A 14,556-nucleotide genomic window follows, 5' to 3' on the forward strand; every position below is an offset into this window, starting at 1 on the left:
TATCTATCTATCTATCTATCTATCTATCTATCTATCTATCTATCTATTAAATCTTGGAGAGAAAATGAATGTACTCTTGAAGAATGGAAGAATGGGTAAAAGAAGTGTGAACACATTGTGTTTTCATCAATGTGTGGTAATTTTCTGCAGCTTTTCACATCAAACCAATGTTATCTGGCAATATATAGTGTGTGTATGTGTCTGTGTTATGTGTGTGTGCATGGATGCAAGTCACATAATCTGCCCTATAAAAACAGCCCAAGCAGAAAGTCAAATCAATGACAGATAAATGAGAGTGAATGAAAGTCAAAGTTACAAACTCTATCTGCAGGGGATAAAAAGGGGGAAAAGACAACATAAAATAATACTGGAATATAAATGTGGGAAAACAGACAGCTTAGAATTTTTTTAAAATATTCTTTTAAATTCTCATTAAATACTTAAGTGTATTTAAAATTATTTTTTAAATAATGTAAATGGCAAACCAATTATTTTTAGGCTAGCCATTGTGTCCAAAAAAGTTAATTTTAGGCTTGATTAAATAATGCATTGACATACTGACAAGCATAAATAAAACATACAATTAAAAAGACACATCTCCAAAACTGATCTCAACATTTTCTGCACTTGACTTGAGCAAAGATATACAATTTTAGGAGCAACTTTTTAGAAGTTTCATGAACTTGTCCACAATGTCCATTTGGGATTTGGTTATTTAAATATAAAATACAGCCGTGAGTTCTTTCAAAAATAAAAACAACAGTAAAAACCCTAACAGTAGTGGTAGATGATTACTTTTAGAGTTCCTACATCATCTGTGTGATTTCATTTCAGTTCAGTTTAATGATATAGTCCCACTTCACAACGAATGTTATCTGGACAAATACATTCACATACATTATAAATAGGCAATTAGTAAAAGTAATTTGTCGAAGGAAGCCGGCATATTGCATCGAATCTTCACTTTATCACAATTTCCCTTCCACATTGGTGATGGTGGAATAGCTGTTGCTTCTTAATGACATATTCTATGCTGTTTGTTTCATTTTGAAGTTAATCTGCATGGAGTGTGTACACAGTGGGATATAAAATGACTTGGTTATTGGTGAGTAGTTGCAGTTTATTTAGCAATTAACTACTTATAAAAGTTTCTCAAACATCCATTCTTTGGGAACATATACACTTGTGTTTTACGCATCAAAGACATGACACTATAAAGACTATAAAACATTTTACATGGGTATAGTTGATTCAGTGTGTAGAATAGTAGTTGGTTACATAGGTTTGTGAAGACAAATTGTTCTGTTACTTATTTAGTAGATTTATAATGATAGCCTGATTTGTTACTCTGTAAGGTTATATGATGCTAAAGGTACTTTGCAGTAAAAGTAGTTTGATGCAGTCAAGACAAACACATGATCAGTGTTAAAATAACAAAAACAAGCAGTGGCGGCTGCTCAATAGTGGGCACTAGGGCACCGCCCCACCACTCACACCACTCACCATATTACATTAAAGACTTTAAAAAAATGAAATAATAAAAAAAAAAAAAAATCAAAATATATGTATATATTTTTTGTTGTATAAGACAAGTATTTTATTATGATGAGTTAAGTTGTTTCTTTCAAAAACATCGTCTCTGATTGGTGACATATTTCCACCCTGGGGGGGAAACAAGAATCTTAGCCCATAGACTCTTGTTAAAAGTTGTACATGGACAGTTAGCTCCTTTTCATTACAAGAGATAGGGAAATTCTGGGCGCACTACTCCAGCGCCCTGAGTACCGGCGCACTGTGTGGATCGTGCTTCCAGTCCCACCATCCTGGTACAGATTGACTGATTGTATAGATTGACTGATTGATTAATTGATTTGATTAATTCATTGATTCAACTGATTAGTTAATTGGACTGAATGGATTGATTGATTATTTATTTTAGTTTATTTTTTTAACTATCATTATTATTATTATTTTGTCCCTGAACAGATCATGCAGTGACACTCACAACCAGGCTATGTATGAAATATTATTTAGCTCTCAGACAGCAGCACATTTAAAATAGGTGCAGCATTAATTTTGATCAGGCAGATAGTTGGGAGACCCGCTGCATTCAGCGCTGGGTTTGTTTTTTTGCCAGCCGGGGTCCTGTGTAGAAAGAAGAGGACTGGAGCAGACCACCACATCAAGCAACATTGAAAATTCTAACGGCAGTCATCATCAATGTGCCTTATTTACTGTGTTTACACTGGTAAGGAGTTAATAAAGCACGCAGACATGAGCATGAGTGAGCGAACCGATGAGTCTGTGATGCGTGCGTGTGTGTGAAATGTCTTGAACATATATATTTTGACATACAGTATGTCTATTTTGGAGTTATAGCCCCCCCACCGGTGGAAATTTCACCAGCCACCACTGAAAACAAGTGCAAGAGAATTATCACGTCTGATCTTAGATAAAATTTAGCTTAAAGACTAGATATAAGTCAATGTTTAACCTTTAAATACATATGAGTTTATGTTTTATTAAGCCCAATAATTTAGAAAAATGCACTTTCAATATCTGGAAAATGCAAAAACCTATTAAACATTTTCTGGGGTGGAGACTGTGGATTTACCCTGGACCCCCACCCCGCATAGACCACTTTGCACTGCTGGTGCTCGCTAAAAGTTCTGCTGTATGTGTCCCTCATTGCCACCAGCAAGTGTTGGCAGTTTTCTTTACTTTTTCTTTTCCAGGTTGTGGGGGAGCAGATGCCCATCTCCAGCATATCATTATCCAAGAGATGGGGTACATCATCGTTAGGTCATTGCAAAAAAGGATTCTTGAAAATGACTAAATAAGTTCAACTTGATGTGTATTTTCCACAAACTTTGACATATGGAGAGACGTGTTTGCTGCTTTTTACTGTTCAACAGAGCAGAGTTTCTATGTGCATATTTTTTTTATTTTGTTTTTCTTAGAGGCCTTATTTGCCTTTTGCTTGGTACTGAAAGCAGCACTTATTACTAATTAAATGTCCTCATGTATTTGAACTTTTACTATTTACATGACAGTACTGTACATTCTTTGATTGGAATTTCAATATAGGAAACAAGAGTAGCTCAAATGGTTACATCTACCTCTTATTAAACCAGGTCTCACTCAGACAGCTACAGAAGGATAAAGGTTTACCTCGCCCGTCTCAGCGGTGCGGCGTGTTGACCAAACAAACTCCATAATGGCCACAAACACAGCTACAATGAGGCCACATATTAGGACTACAAAGATCCCGCCGATATTCTCCATGCCAAGACCTGAAAAACACAAAGGTGAAGAGCAAAGTATTAAACAATTTTGACTTCTTAGCACATTTTGAATAATCTTTTTGTTCTTTTGTCCAGTTCCCTTAGAGCTCCTTCTAAAGCTGTAAGTCAGTATAGAAAATCCACCGCAATGTGCATTATTCTCTAATGCATTGCAGTTTATTATTATATGCTTTAAAGTTCTGTTTTCTTTTTGTAGTTCTTGTCCAGAGTGGAGTAAAAAACCTTGAGAGAGAAGCTGCAGTCAATACCAGAGACGTCTGGCAATGTGCAGGCTACAATTAGTTTTTTCCTTTCATTTTTTTACTCTTCAATAAGAGGTTTGGCACCTTTAAGCATTTTTTTTTTAAAGAAAGGATTTTCTGCTGCTCCTTTCTGCTGACAATATACAGTATAATAATGCTGTTTGAACAAAGATGGCAGCTACCTTAAAATGTCTAGGTTCATTTTTGTCCAGCTGTTAAGAATTAATTTAGTCGACAATAGGCTCTTTTTAGAATCAACTCAGTGAATAGTTTCATTCATTCATTCAATTATATCCATAAAACATCTTTACTTGAACATTTTGAAGAACATATTCATTTTTTTTCTTGTAGCATTTAGGTACATCTGGTTTATGGATATGGCTGCACAGAGCATGTACAAACCCATGGTTAATTAGAGGCATTACCATTAAAAAATAAATAAATAAAATGGTGTATTAAATAGAAAAAAAATATAATCTACAAGTTTGCAAAATCAGAATCAGAATGTTTTTATTAGCCTTGCACAGTGAAGTACAACAATTTTACTTTTCGTACAGCCATTCTAAAGATGGACAGAAATATACAAAGTGCTGCAGCTTCTAATGTTTACTGCCCCGTTTGCTTAAATAAGAAAAAGGGAAGAACAACATAGAGGTATGAAAAAAAAAATCAAAATCAAGATAAAAAAAATTCTACCATATGAAAGCAACATAAATAGACAGAATACATATGTATGTGGAGAGGGTGGGGGAGGGGGCCTCAGCACAGCTGGCAGGTGAGCGACACAGCCCTTGGCACCCTCACATCTCCTAGGTTGTTGCAGCAGGGGAGGCGAGGGAGGCCAGTGGAGGCGTTTAGTTTGAGGGAAGGTTGTAGCACAGCACAATCCAGAGTCCCCCCCAGCCATAGTCCTGATAAGAGCTGTTTGTTTATCAGCCAGCTTGGTTGAGCTCTGTCACAGGTCTATGACCTTGGTGAAGGGAGGCAGGGTGTCTTTGTTTCCATAACATCCAAGGAGATATTTGAGATAGTCCACTTTCCAAGGCCAGGTCCAGATTCAGATATCAACTCGTAAATTTCACTGTCTGCCTTAACAGCCTCGTTAGTACATTCTCTCATGGCGACTCCAAACAGCTGAATTTGATTACTTAAGCTAAGTCGAGTTTACAACGTCTCCAAAATTTATTCCTTCCAACCATTTGTGGACACTGCTAGAAAGTTCCACAGTCCTGATAAGGATCAGCCTACTCAGCTTTTGATACAGCACCACAAATAATCTGAGTGCTGCCAAGCTCGGCACAATCTCCACATTCCAGGCAGCTTAAACAGCTGCTGAGGTTTCCAAATTTGTCGACAATCCAGATTTTCACCAACTCCAAACAGTAAAATCCAGTTATCATAGATACAATTATGTTTCTGTCAAGGTAAGAGGCTTCTCCTTCACCCTGACTACCTGTTGAGAAAATAATAATAATTTTTGTTGAGAGACCAGCTGATCAAATCGATCGTTACAATTCAGAAGTTATGCAAAAAAGGGGGCTCTGAAAAAGATTCATAAGACAAACAGCAAAATGTGGACAGAGCGGAGGAGGATGCATCAAAATGAAAATGTTAAGAGCCTGTAGATTTACTCCAATACAAAGTTCACTTAAAACTACTCTTACAGTTTGACTATTTAACAAGTTTGTTGTTTTAATCTTTAATTGAAAATTCAATGTCAAGTCTCCCCAGTAAGAGGAGTCTGTGGCATTTATTGAATGCCTTAATACGTACTTCCTTTTCCATGGCAATACATGCAATTTTGACATTTTTGGTTTGCCTTTCCATGGAGTTAAGTCTTGGATAATCTCATTATGGGCTGGTGCCAGAAGAACCACCTCCAACTAAACAGAAGTCAATCTAAAGAACAGGTGGGGATAACATTTATTTTAATTTACTAATGCGGGCGCAGATAAACCAGTGAATGTCTGAAGTAACCAGGTAATGAATATTAAGTCTATTCTATATTCACCTGAGTAATAAGTGTAGGAGTACATTAAACTTATGTTTTACAGCAAGTGTCAGAGCAAGTCAAGTCAAATTTATTTATAAAGCACATTTAAAACAGCTGTTACCAAAGTGTTTAACAGTAAGATCAAGGCAGTAAATAAAAACAACAATATGTAATTAAAAGCATCAAAAATATATTAAAAAAAAAAACATAATGAAATAGTGAATCAAATCACAATGTGTTAAACGTCACTGAATACAATGTGTTTTTAGGAGAGATTTAAAAACAGGAAGTGAAATGATCTGTCTAATGTTGAGGGGCAGATTGATCCAGAGTTTAGGGTCCATGACTGAAAAAGCCAGATCTCCTCTGAGCTTCAACCTGTTTTTTTTTGTACAACCAAAAGCAGCTGGTCAGATGATCTCAGCGCCCGAGAAGGAACATAAAGTTCAACTGAATTCAATTCATCCGTTATTTATACAGGTTGTTAGTCTCAGTGAGCCTTGAGAACTCATTTACATGAGTTTTAAACAAAGAACATAGATGACAACAGTAGACAATCATAAAAAAAGCATATAAAATGAAAAGCAAATGGAATAAATTATATTAAATAATGAAACAAAAAACAGCTACATTATAAAGCAATATAAAATACTAAAAACAGGAACATGTCTGCATTGGTTTTTGCCATGAACTTAGCAGATGTTTAAAATCCCTTAGAGAGGTCAAGGTTGAGAGCTTCAGATCTTTAGCACAGTGTTCCTTGTTCCAGGAGCGGAGTAGGAGAAGGTCATTTTGCCTGGTTCAGTCTGCACTGAAGGAACACTGCAGGTAATTATGTCCTGAGCATGCACGCTGTTGCTCCACTCACGCAGAGACAGGTAGGAGGAAATGTATGAAGGCAACAGACCAAGAAGTGATTTAAAGATGAAAATGTTCCAGTGTGAGAGTCTGCATGAAATTAATGATGTCCATTTAACCAGTGAATACAGGGTGCAATGGTGGGTACGGAAGCTACAGTCAGTTATGAATCTTAGATATGGTTGAAATAGGTCAGAAAATATGAGGGTGCAAGGTCATTTATGCACTTAAATGTTAACAGGAGAATCTTAAAATCACTTCTGACATACTGTACAGGGAGCCAATGAAGGGAGGACAAAACTGGTGAAGTGCTCAAACCTGCTGGAGACGTGAAAGGAACACCTGACTGACCCCAACATAAAGCGCGTCACAGTAGTCTAGCAGGGTTGTAACGAATGCATGGACTATTTCTTTCAAGGTCAGATCTGGTCAACACGGACTTAAGCTTAACTACCTGCTTTAACTGGATGAAGTTTATTGGAGAACAGAGTTAATCTGTTTGTTACGAATCTCGGAATAGTTTTAGACTCAGACTTTAAGATTAATTGCTTTAGACATGGCTCAAGAGAGTCAAGATCTACAAGATCTTTGACAGCGATAGAGCTAGAGCTCTAGAGTTTAGCTGTTGGAAAAAAAAAGTTATTTTAAAGTACACCATGCACACCTGGCATTTTTTTTATTTTTCGTCTTCCTTTTGATGGAAGGGTCAGCAGCATGACTGTTGAAGAGAAGAGACTCGCCAAACTGGTCAAGGAGATAAAAGTTTCATCTTGGGTTCCCTCCTTAACTCAGTGCGGGTGGAAAGAGACGAGAGATTGCCAAGCTACCTTTACCTTCTCTTACCTGTGAGATTGTGACAGCACTGAAAAGCTTCTGCAGTGACAGGCTGTGGCACCTGAAGTGTGTGTGTAAGAGCAAAATTGCATGTCCTTCATCTCAGCTGCTGTCAAACTCAAGTTTTACAAGTGCTTCCACCCAGAACCAAGTGCAGCAACAACTACAAGTCTGAAGCACTTGGAATTGTTCGAAGACAGATTTTTTTTTATTTAGTGTTTTTTTTTTTTTTTCAGAAAACCTCATAAAGCTTTAATATTTGGAGGATTTGCATGTCAACAGCTGTCTGTCTCTGTGGACACACTAAAATCAAACATTGTGTTTACTGTGTGATGAGCCACAAAAACACACTCGATGAGACTTAATGCCACTTTAATGAGTTGTTTTTTTCACTGTTCACTCCAACGCAAAGTCTTTTTTCAGATGGTTAGGACAAGATATTGTTCAGGTTGATTTCAAGCAAACACATTCAAAAAACTAATGTTGTACTTATTTAAACAAAACTTTATTAAACTTTCTGCATTTATGCCAAAATGTCTTTGGTCTCCTAAAGGAAGTGATGCTTTTGTGTGGACAGTATTTTCCCCAAAATACAAGGAAAAAAAAAAATATATATATATAAAAAAAAAAAACAACTCATAAATTTAGAAAATTATCCAGAGACTTTATTTCCTGGTCTGAGAATGACGACAGCTACACAAATGGGTGACAGGGTGCAGCGGATCAATACACGCACTGAACCAAAGATCTCTGTACGATCAGCTGCTGAAGACCTAATCAAGAAGCAAGTCTTACTCACATCGTCTTGTTACAAGAAGAACCACCAGAAGAAAAAATAAAATAAAAAATGTAGGTCATGAAGCCAAAGAATGGCATTCTGCATAATCAATAAACTGACAAGCAGAAATTGGGACATTCAACAACAAAATGCAGGCTCGTTCATGTCAAGTGTTTTTCTACATCATGCCCCACCTCAAATATAATGTCAAGCAAATTTGAAATGTTCAATTTATTATTATTATTTTTTTAATTATAAGAGATACATAAATAAATACTGACATGTCTTGCTTGCTGTTGTACAGTAGTCCCTCACTACTTCACGGTTTGTTTTTTGCAGACTCGCTTTGTTTCAGTTTTCAAATTAAGACTGGACATGACACACAACTGGCTGATTGACGGATGAGCTGCACGATCGGCATGGAATTTTTATTTAAAATACATTATTTTAAATGATTTAGCACCTGCTGCACGTGTGTGCAGCCCACAGCTGCTGAAGAAGTTTCCTCCTGCAGCATGTCAGATTTCCGCTCTGCAGCGGAGAAGTGGGCGTGGCCTAGAGCGCTGGCAGGTGGCAGAGAGCGGCCAGAGGCAGAGAGCTGAGATCATGACCTGCTGTGCTCTTTTTAGAGCTTAGAAAATTGTTTGAGACATTGCAAGAGTGTGGGAAGGGTTGAAAATGCCTTAATATATACCTGTACAACAACTACTAACTACTACTAACTACTTGCTACTACACATAATTTTGTTATGTCTCATGTACCCCATGAGATAGTAATGACAATAAAGTTTACTTGAACTTGGACTACTGTATCCCCACTTTGCACTTTTTCACTTATCATGAGAGGTGTGGTCCCAAACCCCCACGATGAACAAGGGACTAGTGTACCATTTTTGTCATATGTCAACATTTTCATGTCTGTTGGCTGATTTATCCAAATCATTAATGTATTTTAACATGTCTCAACAAATCTGCTTCTAACAGGTACTCATTGCATGCTAACCCTAACCCTAATCCTAGGCTCAGATTAGATGAGTAAAATATGCAGATGGGTTAGGTTGAAACAGTAAAGTTATTTGTCTATAAGATGCTTTTGTAAAAGTCACGTGTCTTTGAATTTCCAGTTCTGTCATATCACTTCACTACACTGCTTGATCCCTGATAGTTATTCTTGGGTATCATCATACTCTATCTTTTTTTATTTTGCCATTAGCAGCACACTCACGTTAGTATCATCACCTAAACGACTAGACTAGAACTACTCGCCCCTCACAATGGAGGGTTGTTAGGCTCTTTGTGGCTCACAGAAAGATGTTTTGATCACATTCATGAAGGTGTGAATTAGAGTGGAAGTGGCTAGGAATCAGGCCCAATGTTGCATTGTAGCTTGTGAAAGTTGAAATCTGAGCCCTTCTCTGTTTAAAGTTGTTTTTTTCTCGTTTGATGAAAATGGCATCCTTCACATCTATCAGTCTTTTCTATCCAAAGTATGAGCATCATGATCCCCAGCAGAATGCTCCTTATCCTTGAGGTGTACGTAGGTGCACAGCTGTCTTATCTCCTGTGTTGAGCCATGCATCTGTGGATTGGTTGTTTAGTTTCTCCATTATCCACCATGGTGCCTTTCGTGAATTATGGGCATGACTTCCGGCATGGACCAGAATCGGCGTTTGTTTATGTGCAAACAGTACGAGCTAATACAGTTTCTCCAAGCATTGCGGATTTAATTTAAACATGTAGGAACACCACCTGTCAGAGCTCAAACAGGACAATTTAATCATACCACTGCCTACTGCGGTTGAGAGATGGGAGGACGACCTGAAAAAGTGGCCACAGATTACATATACCGGTAATAGCATACTTAGCTACTTCATTGACTCTGTTGCTTCTGATGATGAAGCTATGAACAATCTGAAAAGCTCAGAGTTGTATTAGTATCTACTCAATAAAAGGTCAGTGGCGTTTTGTTAAAAGAGGTGCGACACAATCTTATTGACCTCAAAGCAGACACATAGCCCAGCCGAAGCCTTAAAGTCCTCCATCACCAAGCTCGGGTTAATTGTAGAGAGAATCATAATACAAAGACAAACAAACCCTATAATGCTGAGCCCTCCATACAATTGAAATCATACCTGCTATTCTCCTCACACTGTTTTTAATCCTTCTGAGGATCTGGCATCTTCTCCAGTGATTTATTGTAGTCCAGACACAAAGTAGGATGCAGGTTTTCCTCCGTCGGCCATTTGTCAACAAAGTGAAATGAGATACAGCGTTTTGGGTGGTCTCTTCAAGTTCACATTTTCAGCCACATTCTTCTCAAGTCCTCATCTGTAGGTAGGAGATTGAAACTATACATCTTTTCATAGGAACACTTTTTGTCGTTTTGAGTCCATGTTCAAAACACTGTAGTTGTAGCCACTGATTTAGTTGGATCTGGTTGTACGTGCAGCCACGACCACCACAACAGGTACCTGAACTCTGCGCGGCTATTTTAGTAAACTTTATGATTGTTAAATAAATGTAAACAAAACAAAAACTGGGTTTTATCTGCTAAACTGAATGCAAATTAGTTTCAAATAAACCGTAGTCCGTGCTCCACTATCATGGTTAACCAATGCTTACGGCTACTTCCTGTTTGTTCCTGAAGTTGTACCCATAATCATTTACACAGTAGAGCCACCAGGAATAAGGTGGATAGAGGTCTGAACATTTCTCGCTGCACTGAACTTCAGACACCACACCGCTCAGTTTGGGTTTGTGGACTTGGTCTGTAGGAAGGACCAGTTGGAGGGTCCTGTTCTGTTTGAGACGTTCCTCGATGTTGTGTTTGGAGAAAATCCTTCTTAGTTTCTCAGATATATTCCAGCAACACATGGGATTGCAATGCTTTTGCATTTGGTTTGCCTGCTTTGTTGTGAGGCATGCATTGTAGATTTCTTTGCTGATTTGGCAAAGGTCCAGTTAGGACATCCACAGGTTGGAGAGCTTCTTTGATGTGTTCCTGTTCTCTTTCTTTCCCTTCTGGTCCTGTGGGGACATGTTCAACTCAGGGGTGAAGAGTTCTGACAGAATGGTTTCGTTTCAATGGGTCATTTTTATGTCCAATAAATAGTCCAAAAAATGGCAGCTTGTTGTTGTTAGCATCCTCTCTAGTGAACTTAAAGTTGTTGTCCAAAGAGTGGGCACTGAGTGACCACCCACATTTTAGAATTGGAAATCAATACACCTTACAAAAGTAGAGTAAACGCTTTCAAACTGCATTGTTTGATATAGTTCAGAATAACATTTTAATGGTTTCATAATTTGCAATGAGTACCTTTAAGTAAAATTTGTAGTTATTTCATTATTGAATGACACTATTTGTGTCATTCAATAAGGAAAGTCATACAAAATTATTCAACATGTTGCTTTTGCGCAAATGTACCAAAACAGTATAATTTTAATAAAGCATATATAACAGACAGTGACTCATTTAAATCCAAGAATGGCTATTAAAACTTTTAAGAAACAGCTTGTTTGAGTTGCTGTTCTAGGTGTAGTCCAATGATAACATTAGCATTGGACAGAAATGTCATTTTTTAAACAATTTTGTTTATCAAGATGACATTTGTGCAACTGGAAGCCTGATACTTGTATCAAAACCATGTTACTTCAATAAACTTCATGTAGAACATTCATAGATATTAGTTCAGTCTCATTCAATGGATCCAACATCACATCAATTATTTTCAAATTAAATCATTTTGAAAACTAACTTTGTAATTACTGTTCATTAAATTCCTCTCATTCCCCCATCAACTCGGTTTCAGTTTCTTGCCTTTGATCATAAAAAAATAACATTTCTGATGCTGCAAACAGAATAGCTTCCAAAATGCAGAGGGTTACCTCAGAAAACTTTTAGCTGAAAGCACAACCGCCTTCTCAGACAGAACATCTGGCATCATCCATCTTCCTGCAAAGTGTTGACTCCGATGGAACTGGGGTCCATTTTGACCAGTTTAACACTAATTGTGCCACATTTTTAATGACTGCACCATCTGTCACAGCAGTTTGTCTCAGTTAGACTGTGCCTCGACCGAGGTTGGCTGAATGGTAGTTTGTGCCGGTGCATGAAAATGCGATGGGATGATCTGTCACTCAATGACTGCTTTCATCATATAACTAGGTGCGTTTACTTAATCTGGACTGTAGCACATTTGTCAATCGACAGAAAACAAAGCAACAATTCTCATAATTGAATTCATCAGGGTGGGGTAAAATATCACATAAAAATAAAGGAGAATGATCTATGCATCCATTTTCTTTACCTGCTTTTTCATTCTGGGTCATGGCGTGGCTGGTGCATTATTGGTGTCGACATGAATATGAATGCACTCAAAAAAGAACTGACCTATTATTAAATAAATCCATCCATCTATTTTCTTCCGCTTATCCGAGGTCGGGTCACGGGGGTAGCAGCCTAAGTAGGGAAGCCCAGACTTCCCTCTCCTCAGCCACTTGGGCCAGCTCCTCCGGGGGAATCCCGAGGCGTTCCCAGGTCAGCAGAGAAACATAGTCCCTCCAGCGTGTCCTGGGTCTTCCTTTGGGTCTCTTCCCAGTGGGACGTGTCTGGAACACCTCACCAGGGAGGTGTCCAGGAGGCATCCTAACCAGATGCCCGAGCCATCTCAACTGGCTCCTCTCGATGTGGAGAAGCAGCGGCTCTACTCTGAGTCCCTCCCGGATGACCGAGCGTCTCACCCTATCTCTAAAGGGAGAGCCCAAACACCCTGCGGAGAAAACTCATTTCGGCCGCTTGTATCCGTGATCTCGTTCTTTAGGTCACAACCCAAAGCTCATGACCATAGATGAGGGTAGGAAAGTAGATTGACCAGTAAATCGAGAGCCGAGTCAAACACTCAGCTCTCTCTTCACCACGACAGACCGGTACAGCGCCCGCTTCACTGCCGACACCACACCAACCGCCTATCGATTGCTCGCTTCATTTTACCCCTCATTCATGAACAAGACCCGTTTGTCTCTATATGTCCCTATGATGGACTTGCGACCTGTCCAGGGTGTACCCCGTCTCTCGCACAGTGATGGCTGGAGATGGGCACCAGTGACCCCCCGCGACCCAAAAAGGAAGAAGCGTGTAAAAAATAATGGATGGATGGACGTGCTTTAGTCGGTCGATGTAAAAAGCTGAGAAGCCCACCTTTGGCTCGGTGGTCCTCCTCTTTGGGACACTGTCCTCCCTCCCACCATCGTCTCTTCAGGATCTCCAATCTGTTGCTCTCCTGCATCTGTAAGATCCCCAGCGTGATTTCATCTCTATATGGAGAACCTGAAGGGAGAGAAGAGCAGAGTAATACACCATCTCACGCTGAAATGACTTCTCACTACTTTTACTACCATCTGCTCACATCCCTGCAGTCCGCTGGACGTCACACTGGAATATTGTGCTTCTTTAGTTGTCCCGATATTAGAAGTTCTCTACCTGTCTGATATATATTGACGTGAGTAATGGTTGCAATCTGAACTGAGAATGTGTTTTAATGAAAACGTATCTATTCTCGTGAGCAAATCTACTAACACCTACATACGTATACGCTAATGTACTTACGTCTGTACAAATGGCTGAAACAAACTGAGCATGTGTGGAAAGGACCTTTAAACAATTCTTCTTTTTCTAAATTGCTCTAAAACTGATGTAAAAATGATCATCTAGTGTAAAACTAACAAGAAGATCTCCACTTTTATTTTGTTTGTACCTTAGTAATTTGACCCCATATTTCAAAGGACCCATAGAGGTCATGAACTACAGCAGTTTTCTAAACTGGTGCCATTAAACGTGACAGTAAACACTATTTCTGGACTAAACCACACATGACACACATTACTGTGCAAACAGCGTTTATTTTAGTGTGTAAAACGTCTTCTCTTTAACAAATTTGTAGAGTTCCATAGGCTGCTCATCTTAATTATGGGTTTTTAGTTCCTGCATGTACACAGATAATTTCTGAGGAGGATTATAGTCTTTAAATTAAACTTTAAATTACATATTATTTTAGCTGATTTGAAGAGGATCACAACTTCAATCATTCAACGAAGCAGAGGGTCCTTGAAGTAAATTATTGTGGTTGTCAGATCCTCACAAACCTTTGGTTAAATAGAAATCTGATGTCTTCAGTTCGTTTGGGTTTTTGTTAGCAGTAATCAGAAAAATTAATAATTTGGAGATTTGGATTTCTTTATTTTATAAAGGGACAATGCATATTAATCAACATGAAAACATCACATAAATATACCAGATTTAGCTAAAGAGGCTAATTTCCATCTGTAGTCCCCAATGAAAACGCCTCTATACTTGCTTCACTCTGGCAATTCATCTTCTTTCCAGTTTTATAAAAAGCAGCACCAACGGCCACAAAATGATCGACAGGAACACACACACCTTATATTTCAAGACAAATGAAAACTGAACACTAAATCATTTTTACTTTGACTGAGAAAATGTTTCACAATTTAAAATACAAAAGTATTCATTTGACAAGCCCCAGACAC

At 38.3% G+C, this 14,556-nt stretch overlaps 1 protein-coding gene across 1 annotated transcript in view; it reads right to left on the reverse strand.

The window, feature by feature from the left end:
• LOC119425511 (glutamate receptor ionotropic, kainate 5) overlaps positions 1-14,556 on the reverse strand; it is a 116,110-nt gene that overhangs the window by 2,255 nt on the left and 99,299 nt on the right. The window contains exons 14-15 of the mRNA XM_037693040.1: positions 13,208-13,336; positions 3,172-3,293 (exon numbers count right to left, since the gene is read on the reverse strand). Of these exons, the coding sequence (XP_037548968.1) occupies positions 3,172-3,293; positions 13,208-13,336 (251 nt within the window). The remainder of the gene's footprint in view (positions 1-3,171; positions 3,294-13,207; positions 13,337-14,556) is intronic.

This window comes from Nematolebias whitei, chromosome 19 (assembly GCF_014905685.2).
Source record: "Nematolebias whitei isolate Nwh7 chromosome 19, NemWhi1, whole genome shotgun sequence".
NCBI classification, from domain to species: domain Eukaryota; kingdom Metazoa; phylum Chordata; class Actinopteri; order Cyprinodontiformes; family Rivulidae; genus Nematolebias; species Nematolebias whitei.